The sequence below is a fragment of the Propithecus coquereli genome, unplaced genomic scaffold (assembly GCF_000956105.1).
Source record: "Propithecus coquereli isolate 6110/MARCELLA unplaced genomic scaffold, Pcoq_1.0 Scaffold355, whole genome shotgun sequence".
Classification (NCBI taxonomy): Eukaryota; Metazoa; Chordata; class Mammalia; order Primates; family Indriidae; genus Propithecus; species Propithecus coquereli.
Genome location: NW_012149230.1, coordinates 218,309 through 235,139, shown reverse-complemented (window position 1 = coordinate 235,139; position 16,831 = coordinate 218,309). Strand labels below are relative to the sequence as shown.

At 56.7% G+C, this 16,831-nt stretch overlaps 1 protein-coding gene across 1 annotated transcript in view; it reads left to right on the top strand.

The window, feature by feature from the left end:
• LRRC75A (leucine rich repeat containing 75A) overlaps positions 1–15,926 on the top strand; it is a 40,420-nt gene extending 24,494 nt beyond the window's left edge. Inside the window, exons 2-4 of the mRNA XM_012651443.1 lie at positions 2,254–2,382; positions 12,883–12,998; positions 15,208–15,926. Of these exons, the coding sequence (XP_012506897.1) occupies positions 2,254–2,382; positions 12,883–12,998; positions 15,208–15,745 (783 nt within the window). The 3' untranslated portion in view covers positions 15,746–15,926. The remainder of the gene's footprint in view (positions 1–2,253; positions 2,383–12,882; positions 12,999–15,207) is intronic.
• Positions 15,927–16,831: the final 905 nt, after the last annotated feature.

Here is a 16,831-nt window from a genome sequence, read left to right as displayed (position 1 = left end):
CCTGGGGTCCTGCAGGTCCACACAGCTCCTGTACACACTCCTGACCACAAGGCCAGCATGGACTGCATGTTTCGAGGTCCCTGCCCTGCCCTGTGTTTTTCTAGGAAGAGAGGTCGTGGCTTTTGACACATTCCCAAATGGGTCTGTGCATAAGGGGAGGAGGGGTCTTTCCAGAAGGAAGGGGCAGAAATAAAGAAATGGAAGTGGGCTCAGGGGAGCCACTGTTGGTGACTCTCCTCCCTGTCAGAGGCTTTACATGTATTACTTGGTGTTGTTTCTCTCACCTACTGGTGATGGAGTCACTGTCCCATTTTACAGAGGAGGAAACTGAGGCTCAGTGATGTTAGGTCGCTCGCCTCTGGACACAGCACTGGCTGAAGAATGGAACACGCAGGGCAGGGCCAGAGGTCTGAGGCCAGTGTTATACTTGGTGCTACAGGGGCTGGGTCTAGACCTTGGCAGCCAGCGCAGAAGCTCCCTGCCACTGCATCCACGCCAGACCTTGAGCCCTGGATCCAGGTCCCTGGGAATTATGTCAGCAGCCAGAGAACCTGGGGCAGGGCTGGCTATTTGCCTGCAAGGTTCATTCCTGCCATGTGAAAAACAAAGCCCTCCAGACCGGCCCCTCGTGTCCTCACTGAAATGGGAATGAAGCTGTAACGAGGGGCAGGGAGCAGAGTGCCCCTAACCGTGCAGGTAGGACCTGGCTGGCACGTGGGCTCTGAGGGACTGCCCCCAGGAGAAAGGCCGGGGCGTCATGGCCCCTCCAGATCCACCTAGCAAAGACCCCTTTTTTATTTGCTCATAGAAATGCCAGCCACCAAACTGCAGAGCCAAATTCCTGCCCTCCACCCACCTCCTGCCCTGCTTGCCCCTGCGGGATAAGAGCAGATGGGATCTGTGCAGAACAGGCCCCAGGCGGGGGCCTGGGCCCACCCCACCCTTCCTGAAATCGTGACAGCTGGAGAAGTCAGCTGCTGTGGGCCTCGGCCCAGCCTGCCCGCCTTCCAGGGAGTCTAAGGATCACGTGGGGAAGGTGTTTAGGAAAGATCAGAATATCCCAACTAAACAAGAAGCAAGCCCCTGCTGGAACTCAGCTGGTCACCCACACATTCCCCATCCCAAGGTTGTTGGGCCCTAGCCACCCAGGCTGGGGCCTTCTCTGGGCTGTGCTGGGGCAGCTCTGGAGTGAACACAGTGGGTGGGCCTGCTTTCCCCGCCCACCCAGGGCACCCCTTGTTCTCCGGGTGGGAATGTCATCATTACCTGGTCTATGCAAGTTGCCACAGAGGGGACCACGGCTCACACCCAGGGACGGCAGGATTTGGGGAAGGGGGCTTGAAGAAGGGCAGGAGCTGTGCCCACATTCTTGCACATAGAGAGGCGCAGTTTAGTCCAACTCCCCTGGGTAGACAAATAAGGCTTCTTTGCTTCTCTAAAGCAGGTAACTCCTCCAGCTCAAGGGGTTCATGATCCACCTTAGAGGAAGGACAGAGAATCCTTTGACGGCCCCTTTGAAGGTGGTCAGAGACCTTCCTGCTTCTGCTGTTTCCTCAGATGTCAACATGCCGTATTTTGGAGCAGTGTGTCCTGAAGCCCCCAGACCCTCGTCCCTCCCCAGACCCTGCGGACCTCTGCTCCAACAGCTTCTGCCACTGACTCCACCCCCGCCCTCCCAACAGGGGACCCCACCTAATACCCTTCCCGAGGGAGTCCTGGCGGGATTGCTTCTGGGTGCCTGGCAGTTTCTCCCTACAGCCCACAACGCAGAAGCCCCCCAGGCAAAGGGACACAGAGGTTGTGTCATCTACAGACGGAACAGTAAATACAACTTCAGAAGCAGGAAGACAACAAATATATATCAATGAACAGTCCTGTCACAAGGCAGAGGAGTTTTGTTGTGCATGCCGGTTCCAGATTTTGCCCCTGAAGCCGCCACTGGCACGGTGGCAAGCCACCCTCGGCTTCACCCTCCGGGGGCTCTCACAGGAGAGGCCCGCAGACCGGGACCTGCACAGACTGGGACCTGCACGTGCCGCCCCTTCTCTTCCTCAGCTTGCAGAGGAGGAGAAACCGGCAGGGGCCCGTCCAGGCCCCTTGAGGGAAGTTCTGCAGATGCTTCCCTGCCAGGGCTCTGGGGGAAGCCGAGCCACCGGCAGGGGCACCCAGGGCCTGTGCCCGCTTCTCCTGGGAGTGCCAGGCGAAGTGGGTGGGGCAGCCACCCTGACCTCTGGGCACCCCTTGCTTTTGCAGGACCTGGGCATGGAGTCGACCTCCCTGGACGACGTTCTGTATCGCTATGCCAGCTTCCGCAACCTGGTGGACCCCATCACTCACGACCTCATCATCAGCCTGGCGCGCTACATCCACTGCCCCAAGCCGGTAGGGCGCTGTGGCCTGAGCCACCCCGGCCCTGGGGTGGGAGGTGGGCACTGTCTGAGCAGGAGAAGCCCCTCCTGCAGGCACCAAGAGGGTGGGCCTGAGGTGCCCTCCCTTGGTGCCATCAGCACAGATGGGTTTTGTTTGGCCCACAGGGTGAATTTGTTGCCAACATTTAAAAACCAGAATTTTTCACATGATCCCTATATTCTGCTGCCCTTCAAAAACCGGAAACTGTAGCAACATGAAGCGCTCGTTCCTACAGGGCTGGAGCTGAGTAGCCATCCCTGTTATGTGGGGCCAGGTGCACCGTGTACAGTTGCACAGGTTATACACTGCACAAAGACATGCATGCAGAGAGCTGGGGTTCGGGGGAAGCAGGGGATAGTTAAAACCCAGCCTCTCCTCGCCCACCACACCATGATCCTAGTTCAGGACTGTGTCGCCCCCAGAGGTGGACGTTTTCTTATTTGCACAAAGGTGCCACAGAAGGCTGCAGCAGCCCTGCACGGGGCTGTCCAGTTTGCCTCAGTCCCCACCACTCCCAGTCGTCTTCAACTCTGAGGTGGGCATCCTTCGACACCCATCCCTTCACTTGTGTCCGTTTCCCGCCTGGCCCTTCAGAAGGAAGAGCTCCAGGGTGCTCCAGGCACCCAAACTTCAGCTTGGCCCCTTCCAGGTGGGAGGTTCTGCCCCTGTTCCCGCTGGCTCCCGGGCCAGGCCGGCCTTGCAGGGAGCCAGGCTGCTTACCCAGGGCTGCGCAGCTGGACCCCCGCGGGGGAGGCGAGGCCCAGGCGGGGGCAGCTCCGCACTGAGCTCTTCTCTGTTGTTTCGGCTCCTTCCGTTGCATCCCTCGATCACCAGCAGCTGCTAAAAGAAGTGCTTCCTCCGTGGCAGGGGCAGGAAGCCAGGGCAGGACCGAGGGCTGCGGGAGGGAAGCTTAGCTCCCCCTCGAGTGAGGACATGGCTCCCCACGACCACCTCGATCAACCTGGGCACACACGTGAGCGTGGCCGTGCAGGGAGCTGGAACCCTGCACAGGGGGAAGGATGCCCCAGGCTGAGCTCCGTCTTTGGCTTTGTCTAGGGTGGTGTCTCCTCCCCAGTGCCGGGGCTGCCTGGCGCCAGGACGATGAGGCGAGGACGCTGGGCTCGACTACGGGGTGGGAAGGGAAGCTGGTGATCAGGGTTGGCGGCCGGAGCCTCGAGGACTGGAGACGGGCTGATTGGGGCAGGAGCCACCCTAGCTTCCCATTCAGGTCACAGCTGGGCGGCAGGAAGGGCCAGAGGCGGCCTGTGGGGAGGCCTTGCAGGGGCAGCCCCAGCCTTTCCTGAGCAGGCACTGAGCCGCCCGCACATGAGAGGGGTGACCGTCAGCGGGACTCTCAAAAAAGAAAAGACAGGAAAGATACTATTTTAATGTCCATTTCTGAATTGAGGAAAACAAAATTCAGGTAATTCAGCGACCTGAGAAAGGTTCTCACTGCAGGTGTGATCTGGGCCCACGCGGTCACCCAGTGCTGGGGGGACACGGCCACGGGGCCATGGGCTGTCAGTGCTCGGGGGTGCTGGAGCAGGGGCCTGGGGGCAGCAGTGACCCCCCCCACCTCCCCCGCCCTTGTCACAGGCTGCCCCAGGACAGCTGCTGGAGAGAAGGACTGACCGTCTCTGAGAGAGAGAGAGAGAGGGGGGCAGGGAGTGGGAACTGCCTGTCGGAGCCTGTGACGCCAGAGCGGGAGCGGACGTGGGCTGAGGGTGCCTGCCCTCTGACCTGCCCTCTGACCTGCCATGCCGTCTGGGAGGGGACGAGGTACCTGGGTTCAGGTGGCTATAACAAATTATCAAAGACTGGGGGGCTTACAAACAACATAAAGTTACTTCTCACAGTCCTGGAGGCTGGAAGTCGAAGATCAGGGTGCCAGCTGGTTGGTGTCTCGTGAGGACCCTTTCTGGGCTGCAGATGCCACCTTCTAGGGTCCTCACAGGGCAGGGAGCTCCCTGGCCTCCTCTGTGAGGGCTGATCCCATCACGGGGGCTCCACCCTCGTGACCTAGTCCCCTCCCAAGGCCCCACCTCCTCATACCATCACCTTGGGGATTAGGGTTTCGACATATGAATTTTGGGGAGACATATTCATCCCACTACATAGTGTAACCTTTCCCAAATCACTTAATTACCTGGACTTTGTTTTCCTCAACTCTAAAATGGGCATAAAAATAATCTCTCTCCTATTGAGGTGTTTTGAAAGTCAAATGAGATGATTCACAAGAAGCACCTGTGTGTGCCTGGCACGTGTGAGCACGCGGTACACAGCAGGTGGTAACTAGTCAGTGAGCACCTACCACGTGCCGAGCAGCGTGCACAGACCCAGCAGGTTAGCTGTCAGAACCAGCGGCAAGGCGCAATGGCTCACGCCTGTAATCCTAGCACTCTGGGAGGCCGAGGCGGGCGGATCGTTTGAGCTCAGAAATTCGAGACCAGCCTGAGCAAGAGCGAGACCCCGTCTCTACTAAAAATAGAAAGAAATTAATTGGACAGCTAAAAATATATAGAAAAAATTAGCCGGGCATGGTGTCGCATGCCTGTAGTCCCAGCTACTCGGGAGGCTGAGGCAGTAGGATTGCTTGAGCCCAGGAGTTTGAGGTTGCTGTGAGCTAGGCTGACACCACGGCACTCTAGCCCGGGCAACAAAGTGAGACTCTGTCTAAAAAAAAAAAAAAAAAAAGAACCAGCGGCAAGTGAGACTTGGTCCCTGGGCCCTGCCCGCTGCGGGCTCAGCGCCTTGGAGAGCAAAGGTCTGGTCTCTGACCGGGATATCTAGAGCTGGTAGAGTGGGGCCAGCCCTGCTGGAGGCCCGGGGACCTGGAGGTCTCCTGCCAATGCCCGAGGCCGCATGGCAGGAGAGTCTCTTTCAAAGGACCCTCCCAGCTGTGGGTGAGGCAGGGGTGGGGGATCCTCAAGCCATAGGGTCCCCAGGCTGAGGGAAGGGGCAGCCCTTCCACCCACCCCAGCTCCGGGAGCTGGTGCAGGGCTGACCAGGACTTCCTGCTGTGAGCAGTGTGCGTCTGGGACTTTCATACCAGCCCAAGCTGTGGGCCTAGACGCTGTAGACAGAGGTGTCAAGACCAGACAGCTCCATCCCACGTGTATGTTGGCTCATACATGTACCTCACTGAAAATCCTCCAGCACAGTCTCTAGACAAGCAGGACAGTCAGTGTTTGATGGATGAATGAATGAATGAATTTATGAACAAACGAGGGATGTTTGTAGTTTAAATAAAACCCAAACTCCTTATCTGGCCTTACCTGAATCTCAGATCTTTTGTCTCCCACTTGCCTCCCTGCGCAGTCTGCTGCAGCCATGCAGTCCTCCACCTCCCTGCCTTAGGGACTTCGCTGCCCCCTTGACTGCACAAGCCACCCCCCATCTGAGCTGCCTTCCTAAAGACTCCGGCAAGGGCTTCCTCAACAAGCCTACCTAGCGTGGGCCTCCCGATCTACCTGTCTCAAGCCCTGTTTATTTCTCCATGTCACTTACTGGTCTCTGAAACTATCTTGCTTATTTATTTGTTGGCTAATTTATCGTCTGCTTTCCCCACCAGAACGTAAACTGTCTCTCGTTCACAGTTACATCCTGCTCCAGGCAGGAAGCAGGCGACACATTCCACTGTGGATTTTTAAGAGAGTTTAATAAAGGGTTGTAGGCAGGATAAAGGAAATCAACAGAGGACATTGAGACACCCAAAGCCTGAAGCCTCACAGCGGCAGGAAGTTGCCACACTGCAGGGGCCGCAGGGAAGCTGTGTTGCTAGAGCCAGGGTGAGAAGCCTGGGCCCAGAACCACACTGCATCATCCATTGACATGTAACAAACTATCCCCAAACTCAGTGGCTCAAAACAACAGACACGTGTTGTTGCACAGTCTCTGTAGTTCAGGAATTCAGGGGCAGCTTAGCTCAGTAGTTCTAGCCTAGGCTCTCTCGAGGCGTCCGTCAGGGCTGTGGGTATCAGAAGGCTTGACAGAGGTTGGCAGGTCCACTTCCAAGATGGCACGTCACAGGGTTGTTGGCAGGAGGCCTCGGCTCCGTGCCCTGAGGGCCTCCCCGTAGGACTGCTTGTGCACCCTCATATCATGGCGGCTGGCTTGTCCCAGAGCAGGTGATAATACAGAAGCCACAGTGCCTTTTATGACTTTGTCTCAGAAGTCACAAACCATCACTTCTGCCGTTCTGTTAGTTCTGTTGCTCACTCAGGCCAGCCCTGATGCAAAGTGGAAGGAGGCAGATGCCAGGAGGTGACCAGTAGGGGCCATCTTGGAGGCTGGCACCACCCATGCTGAAGCAGGGACGGACCCGGAAGAATAGATCCCTGTCCTCCTGCCCTCTGAGCTTGTTCCAGTTGCTCCCATTAGCTGAACCCAACTGGAAGCCGGGAGCGAGAGAGCCCCGGATGCAGTCTCCAGAGCTCAGCCCTCTGGGCACAGGGCAGCGCAGAGAACAGACTGTGGGGAAGGAGTAAGTGGAGAAAGCCGGCACAGCGTCTCCGCCTCTGGAACGACGTCCAGTGCACAGTGAGCAGGGCCGTCAACATTGGATGGATGGATGCATGCGTGAATTTATAAGTGAACGAGGGACGCCCCTGAGTACAGGGCAGTGGAGGGCTGGGCTTGGTGGGATTCCAGGGGCAGTTACAAAGGTGCGCGGGGAGTGGAGATGGCACCGCACCTGACATTGGAGAGATGGATCGGTGTCAGGCGCCAGGGAGGCCCCTGCAGGTCAGCTTGGAGCATCTTTCCTGGCAGGTCAGTGAGAAGCCCCCAAACACGTTCTTCCCCAGGGTCCAGGCAGGGTCACTGGCCAGGTGTGGAGAGGCTGCCGCCCTGACCCACACTCAACCCAGCAGTGCCCCGAGTCAGCCTGACCGCGTCACGCCCCTCCTTCCTTCTCTGCGGGTGGGGTGGGCAAGAGCTGTGGAGGTGACTGCGTGGGTTAGGGCAAAACTCCCGGCTTTGGGCTGGCTTGAACAGGAGGAGAATCGATCCTAAGGATACCATGGCGTCTTGTGGGGCCCACAGGCAGCCAAGTCAGATCAAGGCATGGGAGCCACAAAGCCTGGCGCAGAGGCCCCTCCGTGCTGCCCCGCCTGGCCTCCCTCCCAGCCCCTCTGCACAGACTGCTCCCGCCCTCGGGGTACGGAATGTGGCTGCCATGGCCCCAGTTTACTTGTCATGGTTCCACTCCCGGATGAGCTGGGATGGGTGCCTCAGTGTCAAGTCCGGGTTCCGGGGAAAGGGCTCATCTGCATCCCGGTCAGCAGCAGGGGCTGGGCCCACGAGAGGGCTGCTGGGCTGCGCCACTTTGAGGAGAAGAAAGTTCCCAGAGGAGAGGGCCGGCAGCCCAGGCGCGTGCTGGGCACAGGACACGTGGACACGTGTGACAGGGCGGCGCTGGTGTCACAGGGCTCCCGGCCAGGGTTGCACCAGGGCAAGACTGCTCTGCTCCTGGAAGGCAGCTCTGTGTTGCAACCCGCAGGAAGGACCCTTCTTCCTCCTCCCTTCCCCACCTTCTCCTCTTCCTCCTCCACTCTGGGCCAGGCCTACCCCGGCCTGTTCTCTGCAGGAGGGAGTTGGAAAAGCATCAGGTGGTCTTGCTGGAGGCTTTTCTGGTTGTAAATGATAGAAAAACCTTGAGCTAACCTAAGCCAAAGACAGGATTTCTCAGGAGGAGGCCAGCACGGGGGCACGGTGGATGGTGGTCAGGGGAGAGCGCCAGCCTCGGGGCCACTGACGAGGTCTGGATCCTGCCTCCATCCTACAAGCTGTGCTGTCTGTGCTGTTAACTTCTCTTTCCCCTCGGATGTGAAGTGGGGATGTGAGTAGTACCTGGTCCATAGGATGGTTGTGAGGTATAGGACCGTCATGAGTTTGCAGGGGTGGAACAGTGTGATACCCTTCCTCACCCATCATCAGGGTCACGGCTGACACTCCTGTAACAAAAGACAGGTTAACAAGAGAAAAGCATAACAGATTGATTTAATCAAAGTTTTATGTGACATGGGAGCCTTCAGAAATGAAGATCCACTGGGCACAGTGGCTCATGCCTATAATCCCAGCACTTTGGGAGGCCAAGGTGGGAGAATCACTTGAAGCCAGAAGTTCAAGAACAGCCTGGGCAACACAGCAAGACCCTGTCTCAAAAAATTAGCCAGGCATGATGATGTGCCTACAGTCCCAGCTACTCAGAAAACTAAAGTGAGAGAATCACTTAAGCCCAGGAGTTCGAGGCTGTAGTGAGCTATGATTGCACCACTGCACTCCAGCCTGGGCAACTCCTGTCTCTAAAACAAAAAAAAGTGAAGACTGAAGACCCCAAGACCCAGGGAAAACTGTCTATTTTTATGCTTAGGTCTGATGGAGAATGGGCGGCCGTGTAGAAAAGTGATTGGACAAAGGGTCTGCTCCAGTAACGGCAGTAGGCGGAGGGGAGCCCAGCAAGGCCCGTCTGCTCAGATTCTTCTTGGCCTGTGTAGCGGTCCTTCCTCCCAGGTATGGGACAGGACCCCTCTGGAATGAGGGTCTTCAAGGGAAAAGGGAGAGAGTGACCTTTCTAGGTTTTTTTTTTCAGCATATTATGGGGGTACAGATGTTTAGGTTACGTATGTTCCCCTTGCCCTCCCTCCCCCTCCCAAGTCCGAGTTTCAAGTGTGTCCATCCCTTGGACGGTGCACATCGCACTCTTTGTGTATGCATAGACCCATCCCCTCCTCCCTCCTCCCTCCTCCTCCCTCCCTGCTCCTTTCTAGGTTTTGTGTGGCTGGCTTTGGGGGACAGGGTTTCTGGTTTCTTTTTTTCTTTTCTTTTTTTTTTTTTGAGACAGAGTCACTCTGTTTCCCTGAGTAGAGTGTCATGGCGTTAGCCTAGCTCATAGCAACCTCAAACTCCTGGGCTCAAGCAATCCTCCTGCCTCAGCCTCCCAAGTAGTGGGACCACGGATGTGCACCACCATTCCCACTGAATTTTTCTATTTTTAGTAGAGATGGGTCTCACTCTTGCTCAGGCTGGTCTCGAACTCCTGGCCTGAAACAATCCTCCCACCTCGGCCTCCCAGAGTGCTAGGATTACAGGCGTGAGCCACTGCACCCAGCCAGGTCTCTGGTTTCTATGACCTGCCTTGGGGAAGAGGAATCCTGGTTTCTATGACTCGCTCAGGGAGAAGGGCAGAGAGACCTTGCTTCTGAGCCCTTCCTGTGTCCTTTTGTTCAAAGTCCTTGGCATGCCAAGGTGCCTTACTTTGGGGTATTGTGTTCTGAGCCCCAACAAGTTCATACACGCAGTGCATAGGGATGCCCAATGTGTCCCCGATGCTCCATAAATGTTAGCTATTGGGGATTTTTCTGTTGTTTTTGAGACAGACTCTTACTCTGTCGCCGTGGCTAGAGTGCTGTGGCATCAGCCTAGCTCACAGCAACTTCAGACCCCTGAGCTTGAGCTATCCTGCCTCAGCCTCCCAGATAGCTGGGACTGTATGCACACACCACCTCGCCCGGCTAATTTTTCTATTTTTAGTAGAGATGGAGTCTTGCTCAGGCTGGTCTTGAACTCCTGAGCTCAAGCAATCCTCCTGCCCCGGCCTCCCAGAGTGCTAGGATTACAGGCGTGAGCCACCGCACCTGGCCTGTTAGCTATTGTTTATTCAGTTCGACAAGCAGACAGGAACTCACTTCTGTGAGAACATTAGCGCATGTCTAAGTCTCAAGTCAGCTCTATTAGGCGTCCCCTAATAGAGCTAATCTACTGTCCCTGCTTACCCTGCAAGGAGCTGGGCTCCCAGGTAGCGGCCCAGCCCTGCCGTCCCAAGCCTCGCCCTGTGCGCGGCTGCCTCCTTGTGGCAGTGGCCCGGCATTGACGCCTCCTCTTCCTCTCTCCTTGTTCCCTTCCTTTGAGGCTCAGGCTGCGCAGGCCTAGAGGGTGGAGGGAGAGTCCATCCATGGCCCAGACCTTGGAAACCCTTGGAAGCGGTTGGAGGAGCTCAGTTCTCAACTTTGGAGACTGGCAACGTTCTGTCCTTGGGGTGGGGGGGTCCCAGCATGATGCTGGCCAGACCACCTGATCCCACCTGCTTATCCTTAAAGCGCCTGAACCGGTGCTTCGCCACAGTGGGGAGCTTTTATATAATAAATCCCTGTGCCCAAGCTGCCCACCATCACTTGGGCAGCCAGGACATCAGTGTCTTTTAAAGCTCCCCCCGGCGTGCAAGGTTCTAAGGTGGGGAACTGTGGTCCTAGATGTGCCATCTCTTGTGTCACCTCCCATTCTCCCTTTGGCCTTGCAAGTTGGCCTTCACCCTGACCCCCACCACAGCCACCCCTTCCTGAGCCTGTGCCGGCCAAGGCTTCCTCATTGGAGACCCAGTGGCCTCTGTGGGGGTCTGACCCTGCCGGCCACCCTTCTCCTTGGGGCCCGGGCTCTGCTTCCTTCTCCTGCTCTGACTCCTGTGTGTCTGGTGTTTCCTGCATCCCCTCGGCTCATTGCCTGGCCAGGGATGCTCATCAGATGCAGATGGATGTGCCCAGCCCAGACCTGTCCGGAGCCCCTGCCCCATAAATCCAGTGGCACCCCCAGCTGGAGGTCCCATAGGCCCCTCAAACTAATCGTGGCCCCACATGAGCGGGTCATCCCCTGCCCTGCCTTTGCACCCTCTTCTCTGAAGCCCCGTCTTCTACCCAGGTCCCAAGCCCAAAGCCTCAACCCTCCCCACACCCCCAAGCCCTTGCTCAAACTGTTTTCTCCTCACTCGGGGACGACTCATGTTTCCTTTTTCCATCCGAAATCACTAACCCACCTGCTCTTAAAAGCTGAGCTCCAATCTGAGCCTGGGCAGAAGTAATCTCCCTCTTCACCCTGCCGGAGTTCAGCGCTGGTCCGCCCTTGCCGTACAGCACAGTGTTCGTTTAGCGAGCGTGCCGGCGAGCTGGCTGTGTGTTAGGCTCTATTCAAAGTACTGCACCAGTAGTAACTCACTTAATCCTCACAAAAACTCTCGTGAGGTCCCTTCACAGATGCTGATCGGAGGCACAGAGAGGTCAAGTGTTTGCCCAAGACCACGCAAGAGGGGACAAAGCCAGGACTGGAATCCGCGCAGTTTGGCCCCAAGTGCAGGCTCTTAGTTAAGAGCAACACACTCAGTGCGCGGCTTCTCCACTAGCAGAGCCATCCTGGGAGTCGCATGGTGCAGCGTCCGCTGTGTGCTCACTGTGTAGCCAGGCGCTGCACAGGCCAGTGCGTTCCTCCCACACCCGAGCTATTGGCCACATGTGGGTCTCTGCACCGAGCCTGGCTCTCGCTGGCCCTGGCCGTGGTACTGCATGGTGTGGCAGGAGCACACTCTTGGCCCACACTCCCTCCCAGACGGGGTTCATGCCCCCTTTGCCCAGCAGCTCTGGCCCAGGGGACGGCTGGATTGACTTCTCTTGGGTGTCGGAGTTGGAGTCTGTCTAGTATCTTTCTGCTGCATCCTTTAACCCAGAGTCTCGCTCTGCTCGGGCTGCCCTAACAAAATGCCACAGACTGGGTGACTGAAACCGCAGACGTTTATTTTCTCACACTTCTGGAGGCCAGAAGTCCAAGGCTGGCAGGTCCGTTTTCTCCCGACGTTCTCTCCTAGGCTCGTAGACAGCCTCCTTCTGTGCCCTCACGTGGTCTTTCCTCTGTGCTTCTCTGGGCCCTAATTTTTTCTTATAAGGACACCAGGCCTATTGGAATAAGGCCAACTCCTATGGCCTCATTTTTACCTTAACCACCTCCTTAAAGGCCCTGTCTCCAATTACAGTCACATTCTGAGGTATAAGGGGTTAGGACATCAACATATAGATTTCTGGGGGACACAGTTCAGCCCATCTTACCCGGGGCCTCAAACTCAAATGCGGATGGCCCAGACACGTAACATGGATGAGTGAATGGAGCTGGGAAAGACTTGACCCCTCATTCTTTTATCTTCCCACTTTTGAGAGAGACATAGGTAAAAATATTCCACTTTCCTCTTTACTGTGTGAAATGCGAGAACAGGACATTTGTTGACAGCCGAATCCCAGCTTCCTAGAACAAGTGCCTGGCACCTAGTAAGTGCTCAATAATATTTGTTGAGCAAGTGAATGAACAGGATGGCCCTTGGGGAGTGGAGGGACCCGGGTGGGTCCTGGCCAAGGGGCCGGTGGGCACTCAGCTCCAGCCAACTATTGTCAGACCACCTAGAATGCAGACTCTTAGATAAAGCTCAGGTTTTGAGTGCTGGCAACGAATCCACAAAGACTAAAACCACTGTGCAGACCAGTTTGCAACCACTGCTGTCTGCTAGGGGTGCCCACCCTGGGCTGGCAGAGCAGGAACCTGCCCACTCAGCCTTGGGGTACTGTAGTGCCAGGGTGACAGGAAGCCTGGGGACAGGGCCAGTGCACCCCCAGCTGCTCCAGTGACTCAGGGCCCCACCGTCTGTGGTTGCCTCTGCAGGAAGGTGACGCACTAGGCGCCATGGAGAAGCTGTGCCGGCAGCTGACGTACCACCTCAGCCCCCACTCCCAGTGGAGGCAGCACCGGGGGCTGGTGAAGAGGAAGCCGCAGGCCTGGTGAGTGGTGGTCCCTAGGAGGGTCTCTGCCAAGCTGAGTGTGTGATACACGGCGCCTCTCCCGGCAGGGGGAAGGGACAGGGTAAAGAGCCAGAGGGGGTCATCCTGGAAGGAGGACTCAGGCAGGGGCACAGCCAGGAGGGCATTCCAGGTGGGCATAAGCACAGAAGAGCTGGATGGGGTGGGCAGTTGATTGGGGAGGGGGTGGTGACGTGAGCAGTTTCTAACACCTGGTGTGCTAAAAGTGGGCCCTCCCAACTGAACCCCCCAGTGCTCTCAGATACCCCCAGCGGGGCCCAGACCCCAGCCCTGTCCCTGGTCCATATAGCAGCAAGGACCCTCAGGGGCTTGGAGGGCCCCTAAAGAAGATCAGGGAGAAGTAAGGGACCACATAGGACATAGAACTTGTGAGCTACATACAACTCCTAGGTACTGCAGGAAACAGTGGGGTGCCAGGAGACTGCCAGGCTTCCTGGAGGAGGAAGCACTCCTGCTTTTTTTGTAAATGACCATGGCAGAGCCGCTGGCCGTTGGAAAGACTCTTTGGCAAGGCCTTGGTGCTGCTGCTGGCTCATCCTTGCAGTTCCCTGCAGATCGGGGAGGGAAGGACTCTCTCCCTCCCTCACGGAGAAGAAAGAGCTCTGGCGCCTCCTTCTGTTCTGGCCACCCCCACCCCCAAAACTGGGAGAGACGGATCCTGGGATGCTCTATGGAGCTGGCTACGGCAGGGGTTCCACACATGGGGATGGAGCAGGACAGGGGGCCCATGGTACCTTGAATGCCACGAGGAGACTGAGCTAGTTCTTTGGGGTGGAAAATCTGCAAGTTTGACTAGCTGGAATCTAGGAGCCTTTTCTGTCTCCCCAACACATGCACACACTCAGTTCATTCTTCATTTGGAAGCCACAGAAATGAGGTCTCATTCCCCTCCGGTGGTTTCTCATCACACTTAAAATGAAATCCAGACAGGGCCCTGTGCGGCCTGCCCTTCCCCCACTCTGGTCTCACCTCTGGTCTCCCTCTGGCCCCCAGCTACACTAACCTTCCTGCTGGTCCACAAACAGCCCGGAGCCGGAAAGTGGTGGCGCTGGATTCAAACCTAGCTCAGGCTGTCACCACCACACCGTTCCCCGTGTGTAATGGGTCTGCTTTATTAATGGCACTGATAACAGTAGCCAACACTTAAATCACACTGAATATATGCCAGGCAGTGTTCCAAGCACTTAAATGTCACATGAAAGCTTCACCTTCAAACTCCCTGAGGCTGGACCCCAGTCAGAGGTGAAATGAGCAAACTGGGGACAGCCTCCTGCTTCAGATCTCAAGGATAGAGACCTGCCTTACCTTGCCAGGAAGTCCAGGCTGTGACCCTTAACGTGTGCTCTTTGAGCAGGCTGGGAGCCCCTCCACCTCCTTCCTTCCCAGGGCATATCTCACCAACGCCAGCAAACAGAGAGGGGTGGTGGAAAGGGCACACTCGCGTCGGCCTGAGCAGCGTGCTCTGGCCCAGGGCAAGAAAGGAGGGTGGGCAGGTGGCAGGGAGTGGGGCGTGGAGAGGACTCGGCCTCCAGGCTCGGAGCCCCTGCACCCTCCCCTGCCTGCAGTCCTACAGGTTGGCCCTAGGGATCCCCCATAGGGTGGGGAAGATGGTCGTGAAGGAGATCTTTTGTGCCACTCATGGGGGCAGCTTAGCTGCCACCCAAGGGTGGCGGAAGCAGGAAGCTCAGCCCAAGTGATTAATAATAGCAGCAGCAAATGTGTGTTCATCACTTACCTATACAAGACATTGTTCTAAATGTTCTACATTTATTAATTCATTTCACATAACAACCCCATTAACTCCATTTTTAAGGTAAATAACTGAGGTACAGAGAGGTTAAGTCACTAAAGGTCAGAGTAGGAAGAAAAGGAGTGAAGATGCAAACCTGGGTGTCAGGCAGAAACTCAGGCCCTTCCCTTGTGGTCCTGCAGGAAGGGCAGCTGCAGACCTTGGGCTCTGGCCAGCTGGGCCCAGCCAGCGGAGATGTGGCGTGGTGCCAGGGAATCGGAGGTCCCTGGTTTCTCCCACTCCTACACTGCAAGTTTTGTGAAAATGATCCCTAGAGGCAGAGAGCCAAACAGAGGCTGGCCCCCTGGCAGTAGCCACTGCTGCCTCTGAGAGAAAGCCTTGTCCCATGTGCTTAACTTTGCTTGTCCCTTTTCCCTTCAGCCTAAAGGCTGTCCTGGCCGGAAACCCTCCAGATAACACAGTGGACCTGTCAGGCATCCCGCTAACCTCCCGCGACCTGGAACGGGTGACCAGCTACCTGCAGCGCTGCGGGGAGCAGGTGGACAGCATAGAGCTGGGCTTCACAGGCCTCACGGATGACATGGTCCTGCAGCTGCTGCCAGCACTCAGCACCCTGCCCCGCCTCACCACACTGGCACTAAACGGCAACCGGCTGACCCGGGCCCTGCTGCGGGATCTCACAGACACCCTTAAGGACCCCAGCAAGTTCCCCAATGTCACGTGGATCGACCTGGGCAACAATGTGGACATCTTCTCTTTGCCCCAGCCCTTCCTGCTCAGCCTGCGCAAGCGCTCCCCAAAGCAGGGCCACCTACCCACCATCTTGGAGTTGGGCGAGGGCCCAGGGAGTGGGGAGGAGGCCCGGGAAGGGACAGTGGGCCAGGACCCTGGAGGGAGCCCTGTGGCACCAGCCAAAGACCACGAGGGCAAGGAGACTATAGCTGCAGGCCAGACGTGACACAGAAGTGAGGGGCCTCACCAGGGAGCCCTTGTGGGGTACGATGACCAGGGCAGAGCAGGTTGGGGGCTGCTCACGCTAGGAGGCTCAGGCTATCATCAAAATTGGCCTGGGCAACCCACCCACAGAAACGAAGACCGTACCAACAGGAAAAGGGGATTTGTCATACTTCTGGTTCCTCTCCATCTGCCCCCTATGAATCCCATTACCTGCCTTTTTGGCTTGTAACAAGTCATCCCTGTCTAGAGGCTCCTCATACCCCTCAGCTCAGCCCTGGGCCTCCCCGAAGAATTACAGAAACACGCATGTGGTTTGGAGGTGCCAGCAGCTTGAGCCAATGTGAACGCCAAGAACCCTCCCCCAAAATATTTGGGTCCCTACAAGTAACACAGGATTTTCCTGCATAACACTTGTTTTATCTGGAGGAGTAAACTCCGCCAGATGCTAAATGTGTCCCCATTCTAAGGAGGTCGCAATCTTCACAACTCCCAACTGAAGAACCTGGGGGGAGGAGCCTAGTTCCATCTACGCTGAGGGTGGACTGAAGTGGTCTACCTCCTCATGGAGCCTCGGGCTCCTTGGAACTGACTTGTCTGTGAGTCTAGGTGCCTGCCCAGGGAGCCAGCTGTCACCACTATATCCTTCAACACTTAGGCGCTGTGTGGCAGTGCTTAGGGCACACAGGTATGCATGGAAAGGCCCAGTAAGAAATCCATCCCCCCAAAACTGCCAGGCCTTCAAGTGGGCTCCAGTGTCCTTAATGTTAAGGTCAGAGATGAGCTTTGCTTCCTTCCCCTATCATACTTGCCATCAACCCGTACTTTGAGAACATTCCTTAAAGCCTACTACAAAAGGCTCTTAAAAACCCGGGACCACGAAGTTGAGTCCAAATTCTTGGTAGACCCAAGCAAGACAGCTGGGAAAGGAGGAAGTCACCGGAGGTTCCCAAGAGAGCCAATTTGGCAACGGTTTTCACCTACCCCACCCCCCTCCCTCATCCAAACACTTCTGCTGAAAGGCCTCCACCAGTTAAAGAGTCCCATCTAGACATAACAGGCAACCCCTAGTCCTAAGTATGGTTTAGTT